General features: G+C 33.9%; 1 protein-coding gene across 3 annotated transcripts; it reads right to left on the bottom strand.

The window, feature by feature from the left end:
• Positions 1 to 1,806: 1,806 nt before the first annotated feature.
• LOC141708155 (xyloglucan galactosyltransferase XLT2) lies at positions 1,807 to 6,372 on the bottom strand. Of its 3 annotated transcripts, none has more exons than XR_012569415.1 (3): positions 3,445 to 3,954; positions 2,907 to 3,077; positions 1,807 to 2,123 (listed from the first exon to the last, which is right to left on the bottom strand). XR_012569415.1 is itself a non-coding variant. In XM_074511634.1 (3 exons), exon 1 carries the CDS (start codon positions 6,228 to 6,230, stop codon positions 4,767 to 4,769), a length of 1,464 nt encoding a protein of 487 aa, XP_074367735.1. In that variant the 5' UTR covers positions 6,231 to 6,372; the 3' UTR covers positions 1,807 to 2,123; positions 2,907 to 3,077; positions 4,686 to 4,766. The 3 variants fall into 3 exon arrangements, 2 of the variants coding, with proteins under 2 accessions (XP_074367735.1, XP_074367736.1); XM_074511634.1 differs by lacking the exon at positions 3,445 to 3,954 and adding an exon at positions 4,686 to 6,372; XM_074511635.1 differs by lacking the exons at positions 1,807 to 2,123; positions 3,445 to 3,954 and adding exons at positions 2,239 to 2,621; positions 4,686 to 6,372.
• Positions 6,373 to 14,437: the final 8,065 nt, after the last annotated feature.

Below are 14,437 nucleotides of genomic sequence, written 5' to 3'. Positions count from 1 at the left end.
GTCTGACTGCCTTGCTGTGATACAGGCGATCAGAAGTAAGACTTCAATGCGTGCTCGTTTTGGTGGAATTATAAAAGAGTGTCGGGATTTGATTCGGATAAACAATGTTAAGTTGTAATTTGTTATACAATGTGGTTGCCCATCAAATTGCTACAGAATCATATTTATACTCAGGTCGTAGTTTTGATAGTAGGACTATTCCTACTAGTATTAAGGATTGTATTGAGTTGGATGCTTCGATTTAATAAATTTTCTCAGCTTTTCGTCAAAAAAAAAATCTTACTTTTTACCAAATATTTCCTTCAATATTGGGATTGTATAAAGGATTGTTTTTCATTCATGAAATATAGATGTATTCAAATGAAATTTTAAAAAATGTATCAGAATTTTATGATATTCAACTAGAATTTTAAATTATGCTACAAATTCTGTGATATTCAATCAGAATTTTAAATTATACCTAAAAATCTGATGGTATTCAACTGAGATTAATAATATTCATTAAAATGTGATGGTATTCACGTGCTAACGGATTTTTTTGGACTTCATAAAATAATGAATTTTGTGGGATTGTTCAATTTATTTTATGGTTTTTGAAATCCCACTATAATTCATTAGATTTTCAAGGATTATGCTTAAATTCTAAAAACTTTTCATCAACTCTAAGATATTTTATCCAGAAACTGCCTAAAATCAAAACAAGATATAATTCATTCAAATCCATTAATTATATATAATGTTTAAAATCTTACTTTAATACACCCCCTTAAGATTTTACTTGGACGTATGTTTCTCAACGGAAACGGGGATCAAGGGCAAGCAGGCTTCAGCTCGGAAAAGATCAAATTGTTAACAACAGATAATGCACAGTTCTGGCCAGAGATCCTTAATGTACTGTGGTGGCGCTCTACTACGGGGTTTGCACGGTTCAGTTTGGCTTGATTTTTATCGAAAGCCGTTACCAAACCGTGTATGTCGATTCGGTTTGATTTCTAACTATTAACTATAACCGAACCGCTTGGTACGGATATTTTCGATTCGGTTAACCGTTTATCGGTTTCGATTTTTAACTTTTTTAAATTAATTATGTAATGTAATGCTAAGAAAATTTTATAGGTGTCATTTTATCTTTGCAGTTGCAAAACTAAAATAAATACTATTAATTATTGTATAAATAGTTAACCATGCAGGTATATAAGTGCTACAGTATTATTATTATATAAACAATTAGCATTGTTCGTCTCAGGGATTCATATTGATAGGCTCATCTGCTTCAATGCGATGATTTTACAAATTTTAAGTAACTAAAATAAAATTTTCAATTAATAAACCACGTACGTGATGTTTGTGATATTTTAGTACTACTGTCTACAGCTCTGCAAGTACCTCTACAGAAGTAGCATTTTAAATCAAAGATGGTCTGTACACTAGGGACTACCATAGTACCATGTACAGAACTTTTATCAATTTCTGATATAACATGGTATAAGTGTGGTTACTCTTTTATTTAGAAAATGCAAATATAAATATATATTAAATATTTAAAAAGTAATATAAGTAATATAAGCGGTTCGGTTATAGGGATATTTATAAAATGCAAATATAAATATATATTAAATATTTGAAAAGTAATATAAACGGTTCGGTTTTTCGGTTCGGTTATAGGGGTAAAACTGTAACCGTTTCATTGGTTCGGTTCGGTTACGATTTTTTTCGGTTTTTGTCGGTTTCGGTTTGGTTTTTCAGTTTTTCTGTCCGGTTTCGGTTTTTCGGTTTTATTTGCTCACTCCTGCTCTACAGTCTACATAATACATGACATTACACATGTTCCTTCTCCAAACTGTTATTCTAGCATATACATTCCGAGACCATGGTGTTCATCTATAATCATTCATTTGGTTTACAGGTTTAGGTTTAACTATGGAGCTGTGCGATAAGTATGATTTGAGTGTGACCTGAGATAACCTAAAACTATCCGTACCTGCTTTCCACCACAAGCTGAGCAGTGAGCTCACCCGTGTTCTATCAGATTGAAATCTACCATACAATGCTGAGGAATCAACTTTACATAGATTAACCAACTCCCTCTTAGCTTCTTCCGGCCGCTTCTTACTGTTAAAGAGCTGCAAAAACAGTTTTAACTGATAGTAGCATGAAAAAAGCAAGGATCAATCTCCCTAATATTAGTCTATCTTGCTACCTCAATTCAACATGAAGTCAGATTAAAAGCTTTTAAAAAGGTAAGAGTTGATTGTCCAAGAAGTGGATGGGAGCTAAAATTGAACTTGTGATTTATCATAACCCCAATCAGAAATAAAAGCTATGTATTACAAGTTTCAGCAAATTATAGCTTGTTACATCAAATTAATAGATGAGATTTTCTAACAAACTCTACCAGGATTTTCTTGCAAAAAAAGTTATTAACTGGAACTTGAAATTCCCAATTGCTTTAATTATATTTTATATTTTCCTGCTCTTTTCCCCAAGTTCTATTAATTCCAGCTCCGAGTTTGTTTTCTACTTGAAAATGATCATGAGTAACTCTTTTGATCCACACCATAGCATGGAAACGGAAATAACACCACCTGACTCCTCTGCATTGTATAAATCATCCAGACCATCTACAGAATGAGTACTTTTATTTTATTTTTTGTCTAGTTGAAGATTTATGGAAACAGGAAGCTTTTGAAATTCCTCAGTAGGTGTTACACTAAGAGGTAACAAGTTCATGGCATACAAAACTTCCCATATAGTTTCATGATAGTATTGCAGTCCTTAAACAGATATGCTAATCTGTTTCACTTCATACAATTATTCATATAACATGTACTTTCTAGATTCATTAGCAAGAGAAACAATTTTTCAAAATAGACTAGATGTCCTTCTGTATTCATGAACATACTGACCTTTTAATAGTAGCATAAACATTGCAAGTGATCCAAGCAATGACCATCGCTGCAACTCTCCCCACAGCTAGAGTGAAAATTATCTTCTGTTGGCTCACCGCTCCGCCATTGCATCTGTGACAAACTGCATCCTTCCAAGCTAGATTTACCCCCAATGATCTTCTCCGGGGCCTGTGGTCCGATGAACCTTGCAGTTAATCCACTTGTACATAGGTAATCCATCAGAAGGGGATGAAAAAAAAAGAGGGTTTAGCATGCATTCTAAGGTAATTCAACCAGTTGCCATTTTAGTTTTAGATGAAATTATAGAGGGTTAAAATGAAATATGATGAAGCTGAACTATGATAAAAAGGGCTAAGATAATCATATTTGTGGACTATTTGCAGCAGATAAAATTTTAAAACTAATTAAGAAACAGATTAATATAAAATAATAGTGGTGAATTGATTTTTAGAAGATGAAACTGTAGTTCACTATTTGATCTTTTGATAAGGTTTCAATTTCATTACTGCAACTGGTGAGGCTCTGTCACACTCACACTGATAGCTGCATCATTTTGATAGCATAATCACACAAATTCATATGATCAGATCAAGTGAAGAAAAAAGATGTTGAATATATTCCTCAGATAGCATACATTACAATCCCTGATTGCTTAAATAGCATATCTTAATTACTTCCGTGTGTAGTAAATTATATAATATTAGGAAAAACACAAAAAAAATAACAAGCTCAGTCACATTTAATCATAGTTTCATTATATGTAACAACTAATTAGGGGTCGTTTGGTTCGGCTAATTCTGGTATCAGCTATGGGTTTCGTTCATTCCAAACATATACATGGTGTTTTTAAAATCTGGGTATCCCATTCCTGGTACCCATCTGGAATCAAATTTGATACCTTAGAGGGATGTGGGTTTGAGAGAGGGGTATGAGATATCAAAATAAATTTCATTATTTCATTACTTATAAAGTTAAATACAATCTTAAAAAGATATATCTTAATTATCATATTTAATTTTAGGTAAGTTGTGCTTATTTTTAATTAATACATAATAGTAATATTTTATTTTATTTATTTTTAAAAATTATAAATTTATATTAACATTAAAAATTTTAATTTTTTAATCACTTATATTTAATTGTTTTTTGTTTGTAAGTTGTATAACAACTTAAATTTGACATATATAATATATAAAAGTTTGATTCAATCAATGAATCAAAAGTTTTTAAATTAAACAAATTTCATTCCAGCACTTAAACAAATTTCATTCCAGCACTGAACCAAACACATGATATCAGGATTCCTCAACCTCATAGCCTAAACCGATTCCTTATTCCAAACCTATACCGTCTTCTGAACCAAACGACCCCTTAGAGATTTTTTACTACACAAGGGGATATCTAGAACTATTAGGCAGTACATTATAAAACTATTGTGCAAAATGAAGTCATGTAGGATCAAATGAAATGACAATCTCAATTTCATTTCTAACAGGGTAAAATTATTGCATAGTTGTCTTGCAAAACTTATTCTTCTCGACATATTCAGCCGGACTTGTAGTTATCACTTTCAAATTCATAACATTTTGGTAACATATACCGCCACTCAAATAGGCAGATTAAGTTCATCAAACTAAAGAATCGAAATAGATTAATGGTATAAGAAAACATACTAATTACAGATAAAAACAGCAACAAAATACAAGTATAATGTATCCTAGTACTATTACAATATGGCAATAACCAACTAACAAAATTAGTACTCTTTTACATTACCTCTGCTGCACCTCTATACAACATAACAATAGAGCATCATTACATACAATGCCCAAGCTATCCCTCCATATACTCTGTTTATTACCACTTATACCCTCCTTCCTGTTCTTTCACTCTCTTTAAAACACCTTCAACAGCAATATCAAATGCATCTTTCATACCATCATTAAGACCTTTATTAGGCTTAGCATATACAAGTTTTGGAATATATTCTACCACTTTTGCCCTCATTTTCTTCACTTCTTCTTCACTAAATTTCTCAAGCACACTTCTTATAGAAGTCCCATTCTCCACCTCATTCCGGTCTATAAAAACCGAATAACTCATCGGTTCATCAGGCAAAAACCACTCATACTGATAATAAGCAGTTCTCTTCCAGAAGAAAACCGGAATCGAACCAGCAATCATGCAATCAAATATAGACCGTCGAGTAAAACTATCCCCTCTAGGTTGCAAACAAAAATCTGAATTAAGAAAGGTTTCAAGGATCGCAGCTGTATCATTACTACATTTTGAACCACCACAATTAACAACACTACATTTCTCCGAATCAGCATAACATTGTCTCAACAACAACCCCCGAAAATCATTCTTAATAAACCCCCTCGTCGCGCCTGCAAAACAATAAAGTGTTCTACGACGTCTTCCATTAACAAAATCCTGCCAAATTTTCACCTCATTAGCTGAACTAGGATGAAATCCAGTAGGATAAGGCACACCAACATCAAAATAATCCCACGAATTCCGTTCAATTAAAAGCCTAGTAATGTTCCTCATCCCCGGTAAATAAATACATTTCGAGCCCCAATCACCATCCTTAGTTCTCCGAAAATCCCACGTAATTCTCCCCATACTAATAAAATGATCCCAGCCATTCGACCTATTCCAATAAGGCTGTTCTTGTACCCACTTCAAAATCATTTCACAATGATAATCTCGATCTTTCGCAGTATAATTACTAGACCACAAATACTTCCCCACAGCAAGTCCAGCATAAAACGGAATATAAAACGCTGTAGCCAATCCAGGCTCATTAGTCCTACACTTATAATTCACCATCCTATCATGAAAAATAATCTCTAACGCAAATTGATCAGTTCTGTACCATGCATTCACAACACTTTTCGGTACAACATTTGCAACCGCTGTAAATTTCTTTCCCAAACCATTATTCGAAAACGTGCCGCACCTCGAGCCCCAAGGGCTCAACTCTTTACATTTGTACAAAAACTCTTTATTAAAGCTTTCGGGGATATCGTAAATGTAAACCTTACCATTGGGGCAAAGCTCCGTGGAATTTAAGCTCACGGTGGTGATCTCAGCAGGGAGAGAACGGTGGAGAGAGAAAGAGGAAATGGGTAGAGAGAGAGAAGCGTAAATAATGAGGATCTGGAGGATGAGGATCAAGAGAATGAGACATGATCGAGGGTGGTATATTAGGGTTTGAATGTAAGAGAATGAGAAGGAGTTTGAGTTTTTTCGATCTAATGATTTTGTTGGGGTTTTGGGTTTTTCCGGGGAGGAGTGATCGGATATGGGAAGCATTAGAGTGTATTTTTAGGAAGTTCCGGCGAGTTGTTGCCGGAAAAATAGTGGGGACAGAGAGAGGAGTGTTTGAAGTGTGAAGTGTTTTAGTTTGATGATCACAGTTTTCTAGGAAAGTGGTAGACACTTGACACATTATAAAAAGCGCCACGTTTTATACTTGTGAGTTGTGTTGTTTATTTTAAGGGTGTAATATACATTGGATGTGTCCAAAAAGCATACAATAAGCACTAAGTCTGGTGCATTTTGATTGGTGTTTTAATTATAAATATTGATGGACCTCGTATTTACAACAACTTCATCAATCAAAATGCACCAAACTCATAAAATTTAGTGCTTATTGTATGCTCTTGGGCACCCATTAGAAAGACCGATATATATTTTAGCGTATCTTACTATTTTTTATTCGAAGTGTATCTTACTGTGTGTATACGGGATTTTAATGATGATTAGCGGTAATAACGGGGGTTTTATCTTTAGCATGTTTTCTAAATTAATACTCCAAATAAAGTTGTTTTGAGGTTACGTAATATTTTATCTGTCACAATTTATCTGTATTATTATTTGAGTTTTATTGTTAAATTGATTCAATTTTGATATAAAATAAAAATTTATTCATTTATTATTTTAAAAAATTGAAAAATACATATTAAAATAGAATAAATATACTTTTAAATGATATAATTTTTACAAATATTTTTAATTACATGCCATGTGAAATTTTCATCAAAGTTGTATTAGTTTTACCGCGAAAAATTAAACAGAACGGATAAATTGGGACGGATTAAATACAATATAACTAATTTAGAGGTCATTTGGTTCAGAGGACGGTATAGGTTTGAAATAAGGAATCGGATTAGACTAATCTGAGTTTGAGGAATCATTCATGATATCATGTATTTGGTTCGGTTCTGGAATGAAATATGTTTGATTTAAATATTTTTGATTCATTAATTGAATCAAATTTTTATATATTGAATATGTCGAATTTAAGTTGTTATACAACTTACAAACAAAAACATTAAATATAAGTGATTAAAAAATTGAAATTTTAGAATTTCAATGTTAATTTATAATTTTTAAAACAAATAAAATAATATATTACTACATCCGTCCCCCTGATTTCTTTATAGTTTTTTCACATGCTTGACACGCATTTAAGGCAACTATAAAGTATATTTCAGTAATTTAATTTTAATTTTTTTTTATAAAAGTTTGAACATTATATTTTTATTTTGAAGAATAAAAATTAAAAAATATTTATGTAACTACATTTAATAAGAGTATTAAAGTACGTGTCGAGCCCCCGTCCCCCAATATAAATGAATTGAGGGGGACGGAGGGAGTACTAATTTGTATTAAATAAAAATAAGCTTACCTTATTTAAGATTAAACAACATGATATTTAAGATATATGTTTTCAGATTGTATTTAACTTTATAAATAAAAATATAATTATAAAATATAATTTGATACTTCAAGCCCCTCTCTCAAACCTAGCTCCTCCTAAAATATCAAATTTGATTTCAGATTAATATAAAAAATGGATATCAAATTTTAAAAATAGTCAACCAAACACGAAGTACGGGTGTGAAGTAAAACACAAAAATAAACCAAACCAAACGCCCCTAACTCCTAAGTCATTGGGTTGGCACTTGTTAAGATCCTTAGATATAATACAAATAAATTATTCCTAAACTATCCAATAATATAATCAATCGGTTGTAGTTCTAAATTTGTGTAAATTTGACCTATTTTTAACATAGAGTAATATGAATTTTAAATTCAAATTTGATTGTTTTTTAATCAGCTAAAACTTTTATTAAATATGATCAGTGATCAGTGTCATAATCAGGGTCTCTAATGTAAATCTAATGTAAATTTTGAAGGAGATAATTTTTTTAAAGCTATTGAGATAAAAATTCAATTTGAGTGTTGGTATGCAAGGGTTATAATTTCTGAACTAATTACATGCTATTAAAGAATTCATTGGGGGTAATAATATTAGAATGAGAAATGTGGTAAACAAAAATTTGAAATAAGAAAATAAGAAAGGGGTAAGACTTTTTTTTAAAATGCAAATTTGTAATAATAATCTTGCATAATTACATCAAACAATTCAGGAGATACATCATCTCTCCTGATAATACGATTTGCAATATAATAGAATGTCCTACCTAAGTAGTGAGCAACGCTATTAAAAGAGCGTCTAACAAACACAATTGAAACATGAGGCCTACTATGTAGACTACTTCTGCAATCATTTATGTTAGATATATTTGATAATGTCATGACTAATATGTTTTATGTTTAGCTTTCAGATCTTGTGTGAACAGGATAGATCAGTACTTAACTGTTGATCAGTAATTATACTGGAAGTCAGGACTTAAGGATATCAGTACTTGTATTATCAGGAGATAATCATCAGAAGATAGATATCAGAACTTAAGTGCTGAAGGACAATCAGATAAGGACAGTAGCTGATTAAAGGAAAGAAGATCGAGATAAACATAAGAAGAGATATGCATGAAGAAGAAATTCCGTGAAGAATGGAATACTTGGAAGAAAAGATATCTGATTGATATATTTTAGGAAGCAGAATTATATTTCATATCAATTAGCGATTATCTTGTAACTGTGTAGTATATAAACACAGGCATAGGGTTTACACTATAAGTGTTATCATTATCGAAGTTATTATTCTTTGTAACCCTAGCAGCTCTCGTGATATTTGTTCATCACTGAGAGGTAACAGTTCCGTACTGTAACAGAGTTTATTGTTTCAATAAAGTTTGTTTTCTGTTACTTAAGTTCTTAAAGTTCGATTTGAGTGTACTATACACTGTATTCACCCCCTCTACAGTGTGTGTGGCCTAACAATTGGTATCAGAGCCTATCTGTTAACTTACATACAGTTAAAGATCCAAACACAATCATGTCGGACACAGAAACTCCAACTAAGCCTACCACAACTGAGGAACCACCAAAGACACTAATTCAGAGTCGGTATGAGACCATCAGAGTCCCCATACTGAGACCATCTGAATATCCCATATGGAAGGTAAGGATGACCATGTTCCTGGAAGCACCAGATCCAGAATACCTGGATAGAATCAAGGAAGGTCCTCACAAACCAACCAAACTCGTTGTTGCAGTTGCAGGTGAAGCAGCAATGACCGTACCAAAGGAGAAGAGTGATTATACTGCTGAAGACATAGCATCAATTGCTAAGGATGCTAAGGTACGACACTTACTGCATAGTGCCATTGATAATGTAATGTCAAACAGGGTAATCAACTGCAAGACTGCTAAGGAGATATGGGATGCTCTGGAAACAAGGTGTCAGGGAACTGACACAATTAAGAAGAACAGGAAGACAATACTCACTCAAGAGTATGAACACTTTGACTCAAAGACTAATGAGTCATTGAATGATTTATATGATAGATTTGTCAAACTTTTGAATGATTTGTCATTGGTTGATAAAGAGTATGATCTTGAAGATTCAAACCTAAAGTTCCTGTTAGCTCTTCCTGAATGCTGGGATTTGAAGGCAACGACAATAAGAGACAACTACAATCTTGATGAAACAACTCTTGACGAAATCTATGGAATGCTCAAGACTCACGAGCTGGAGATGGAACAAAGAAGCAAGAGGAAAGGAGGAAAGTCAAGGACAGTCGCTCTTAAGGCTGAAGAAGAATTCACCAAGACAGCTTCCTCAAAGAAAGACAAGGGTAAAGCTCTTTTCATAAAGTCTGATACTGAGTCATCAAGTTCTGAGAGTGATGATGACTCAGATTCTGAAAGCTTGCCTGAGATCGATGTTGATGAGGAGATGATGAAGCTGTGTGCTCTTATGGTGAAAGGAATCACCAAGATTGCATACAGGAAGTTCAGGAAGGGAAAGAAGTTTTCCAGAAAAAGCATAAGTTCTGATAAGAAGAATTTCAGAAGATCTGAAGGCAGAGGAGGAAAGTCTGACAGAGGAGATTACACCAATGTTAAATGCTATAACTGTGGTGAGAAAGGCCACATATCTCCTGACTGCAAGAAGGTAAAGGGTGACAGAGGCAGGCTCTTGTCACAAAGCAGAAAAGCTGGACAGACACTTCAGACTCTGAAAGTGAGGAGAACTATGCATTGATGGCAAATGCTGATAAAGAAAGTGCTGAGAGCAGTTCTGAAGTTGCTGAAACAAAGGTACCTCAGACTACTTATGCTTTTCATATCGATGATATTAATGAGTTGAGAAGATATCTTAAAACCATGTTTGTTAGTTATAGAGATCAAACCTTAACATGTGAAAGATTAACTTCTGAAAATCTTGTTTTTAAGAAAAGAAATGATTTCTTAGAAAAAGAGTTAGTTATATTCCATCAAACTCAGAAGGATAGAGATGATGCTTTTTATGTTAGGGATGAAGTGCTAAAAATGAATGAATCTCTAAAAACTGAGTTAGAAAAAGAAAGAGAGATAATCAGGACTTGGACTAACTCTGGCAGAACAACTCAAAATTTGCTAAGTAGTGAAAATTGGAAAGAGGGCTTAGGTTATGGAGAAAATAAGAATGATAAAGGAACTGAAGAAATTAAGCCTGTTGTTAAGCAAAAGCCAAAGTTAAAACCTGTTAAGTTTGTAACTGTAAAGTCTGATAATGAGAAATCAGAAGTTAAAGAGGAATTAACTTCTGACAAACTAAAACAGGAAAAGACAGCTGAAGTAAACATAGGCTTAATGACAGAGAAGCAGCTTAAGCATAAGCTGAAAGATGTCAAGAATGCAAACAAGGTAAAATCACCTAGGAAAAATAGGAATGGAAATGAAGGTGTGAATAAAAGCAATGATTATAAACCTGTTCCTGATGCTCCTAGGAAAACATGTCATAACTGTGGAAGTTCTAACCATCTGGCTTCTTTTTGCAGGAAAAATAAGAATATTAACTCCTTACCTTCGAAATCAGGAGTTAAGAGTCAGTCAGTTAGATACAAACCACAAAATCCTTGTTTTCATTGTGGTAGTTTATGGCATTCCATTTATACTTGTAAGGAATATCATAGTTTGTACTATGATTATTATCAAATAAAACCTTCTTTGAAGAAAGTTTCCATTGTTCCTTCTAGTATAAATTCTGATTCAAAGTCTGATCATGTAAATTCTGATAAGAAAAATGTTAACAAAAACTCTGATGCTAAATCCGCTGCAAATGTTAACAAACTTAATAAGGCCAAAGGATCCAAGAAAGTCTGGGTCCTTAAAACTAATAATTAGTGGTCTTTATGATTGCAGGGCAACAGGAAAAATATTCTAGTTCTGGACAGTGGATGTTCAGGTCATATGACTGGAAATAAGGCCCTGCTATCAGACTTTGTGGAGAAAGCTGGCCCAAGTGTTTCTTATGGAGATGGCAACATTGGAAAAACATTGGGATATGGCAATATCAATCTTGGGAATGTCATCATTAAAGAAGTAGCTCTGGTCTCAGGACTTAAACACAACCTTCTGAGTATAAGTCAAATCTGTGACAGAGGTTATCATGTTGATTTCTTTGAAGAACACTGTGAAATTGTGAGTACATCTAAAGGCAAAGTTGTTCTGAAAGGATATAGACGTGGTAACATTTATGAAGCTAAGCTTTCAACAAGTACTGATGGCTCTGCAATCTGTCTGTTAAGTAAAGCATCAATTGAAGAAAGCTGGAATTGGCATAAGAAACTCTCTCATTTAAATTTCAACAATATAAATGAACTGGTCAAGAAAGATCTTGTGAGAGGATTTCCAAACACAGTATTTGCTCCTGATGGTCTTTGTGATTCATGTCAGAAAGCCAAACAAAGAAAATCTTCATTCAAGAGCAAGACTGAATCATCAATTCTTGAGCCTTATCATCTTATACATGTTGATCTATTTGGTCCAGTAAATGTCATGACTATTGCAAAGAAGAAGTATGCGTTGGTCATAGTGGATGAGTTCACCAGATACACATGGGTGTATTTCTTGCACACAAAAAGTGAAACTGCATCTATCTTGATTGATCATGTCAAACAGCTGGATAAAATGGTCAAAGATTCTGTGAAAATTTTAAGGAGTGATAATGGCACTGAGTTCAAGAATTTGATAATGGAAGAGTTCTGCAAAAGCCATGGAATAAAGCAGGAATTTTTTGCTCCTGGAACTCCACAGCAAAATGGAGTTGTTGAAAGGAAGAATAGAACTCTCATTGAAGTTGCACGTACAATGCTTGAAGAAGCAAAGCTTCCAACCTATTTTTGGGATGAAGCTGTGCAGACTGCTTGTTTTACTCAAAATGCAACACTCATTAACAAGCATGGAAAAACACCATATGAGATGGTGAAGAAAAAGAAGCCAAATCTGAAATATTTTCATGTATTTGGATTCAAGTGTTTTGTTCTCAAGACTCATCCTGAACAGCTATCAAAGTTTGATCTAAAAGCTGATGAAGGAATCTTTGTTGGATATCCACTTTCCACAAAAGCCTTCAGAGTCTATAATTTGAGAACAAAAGTGGTCATGGAATCTATCAATGTCTCTTTTGATGACAAGAAGATCACTGGTCTTAAAGATTTCGTTGACCATGATCAGCTGAGATTTGAAAATGAAGACTCATATTCTGATACTGAAAATCCTGACAGTCTAAGTCCTGATACTACAAACTCTGACGGATTAAACTCTGATGTTATTGAAACTGTGGTGACTACGTTAAAGGAAGATGCACCTATGCAGGGGGAGCATACTCAAGATCCTACCACATCTCAAGAAACATCTAAACATGCATCTGGCTCTTCAAGTTCTTATTCGTCAAGTTCTGATAAGCCAAGTTCTGATAATGCTGAAAATCTTAATTCTGAAGAATCCAACTCAGAGAGCATAGTTTCAGGGGGAGCATCAGAAAATGAAAATGAAGATAGCATGGATCATGGGGGAGCATCCAGTTCTAGAGAAAACATTCCATCTGCAAGGAAGTGGACAAAATCACATACACCTGATTTGATAATTGGAAATCCTGATGCAGGTGTCAGAACTAGAACAGGTACTTCAAATGAGTGTCTATACAATTCTTTTTTCTCTCAGACTGAGCCAAAGAAAGTAGAAGAAGCTCTTCAAGATGCTGATTGGGTGCAAGCAATGCAGGAAGAGTTGAATGAATTTGAAAGAAACAAAGTCTGGACCCTAGTGCCAAGACCAAAGAATAGATCTGTTGTTGGTACAAAGTGGGTATTCAGAAACAAAACTGACAGTGATGGCATAATTACAAGGAATAAGGCAAGGCTGGTTGCAAAAGGATATTCTCAACGGGAGGTAATTGATTATGATGAAACATTTGCATCAGTTGCTAGGTTAGAAGCCATAAGGATATTTTTGGCTTATGCTGCTCACAAAAAGTTTACTGTCTTTCAAATGGATGTGAAAAATGCTTTTCTCAATGGAGAATTGGAGGAAGAGGTATATGTTGAACAACCTCCAGGTTTTGTAGATATCAAACATCCAGATTATGTCTACAGGCTTGATAAAGCACTTTATGGACTTAAGCAAGCTCCTAGAGCATGGTATGAGACTTTAGCTCAGTTTCTTCTGGAAAGTGGATTCAACAGAGGGACAATAGACAAAACACTATTCTACCTCAACCATGGAAATGACTTACTTCTGGTCCAGATTTATGTTGATGATATCATTTTTGGATCTACAAATGACAAACTTTGCAAGAAGTTTGCCAAACTAATGCAGTCAAGATATCAGATGAGTATGATGGGGGAACTTAGCTATTTTCTGGGCCTTCAAGTCAAGCTGAATGAGGAAGGCACTTTTATTTGTCAAACCAAGTACACCAGAAACTTGCTAAAGAAATTTGGAATGCAAGATTGTTCAAGTGCATCCACTCCAATGGCCACTGCAACAAAACTGGATAAGGATACCGGTAAATCAGTAGATATTACTGACTACAGAGGTATGATTGGCTCTCTACTCTATCTAACTGCTAGTAGACCTGATATCATGTATGCTACCTGTCTTTGTGCAAGATTTCAAGCAGATCCAAGAGAACCTCACTTAACAGCTGTAAAAAGAATCTTTAAGTATCTTAAAGGAACAGCTGCTCTGGGATTATGGTATCCTAGAGAATCAGATTTTAAACTAATAGGTTACTCAGATGCAGATTTTGCAGGTTGCAAAATTGACAGGAAAAGCAC

This window comes from Apium graveolens, chromosome 2, assembly GCF_009905375.1.
Source record: "Apium graveolens cultivar Ventura chromosome 2, ASM990537v1, whole genome shotgun sequence".
Classification (NCBI taxonomy): Eukaryota; Viridiplantae; Streptophyta; class Magnoliopsida; order Apiales; family Apiaceae; genus Apium; species Apium graveolens.
This window is presented reverse-complemented; position numbering and strand designations above follow the sequence as displayed.

Excerpts from the sequence above, each read along its gene's own strand:
- LOC141708155 (XM_074511634.1), bottom strand. The coding sequence starts at position 6,230 with ATGCTTCCCATATCCGATCACTCCTCCCCGGAAAAACCCAAAACCCCA.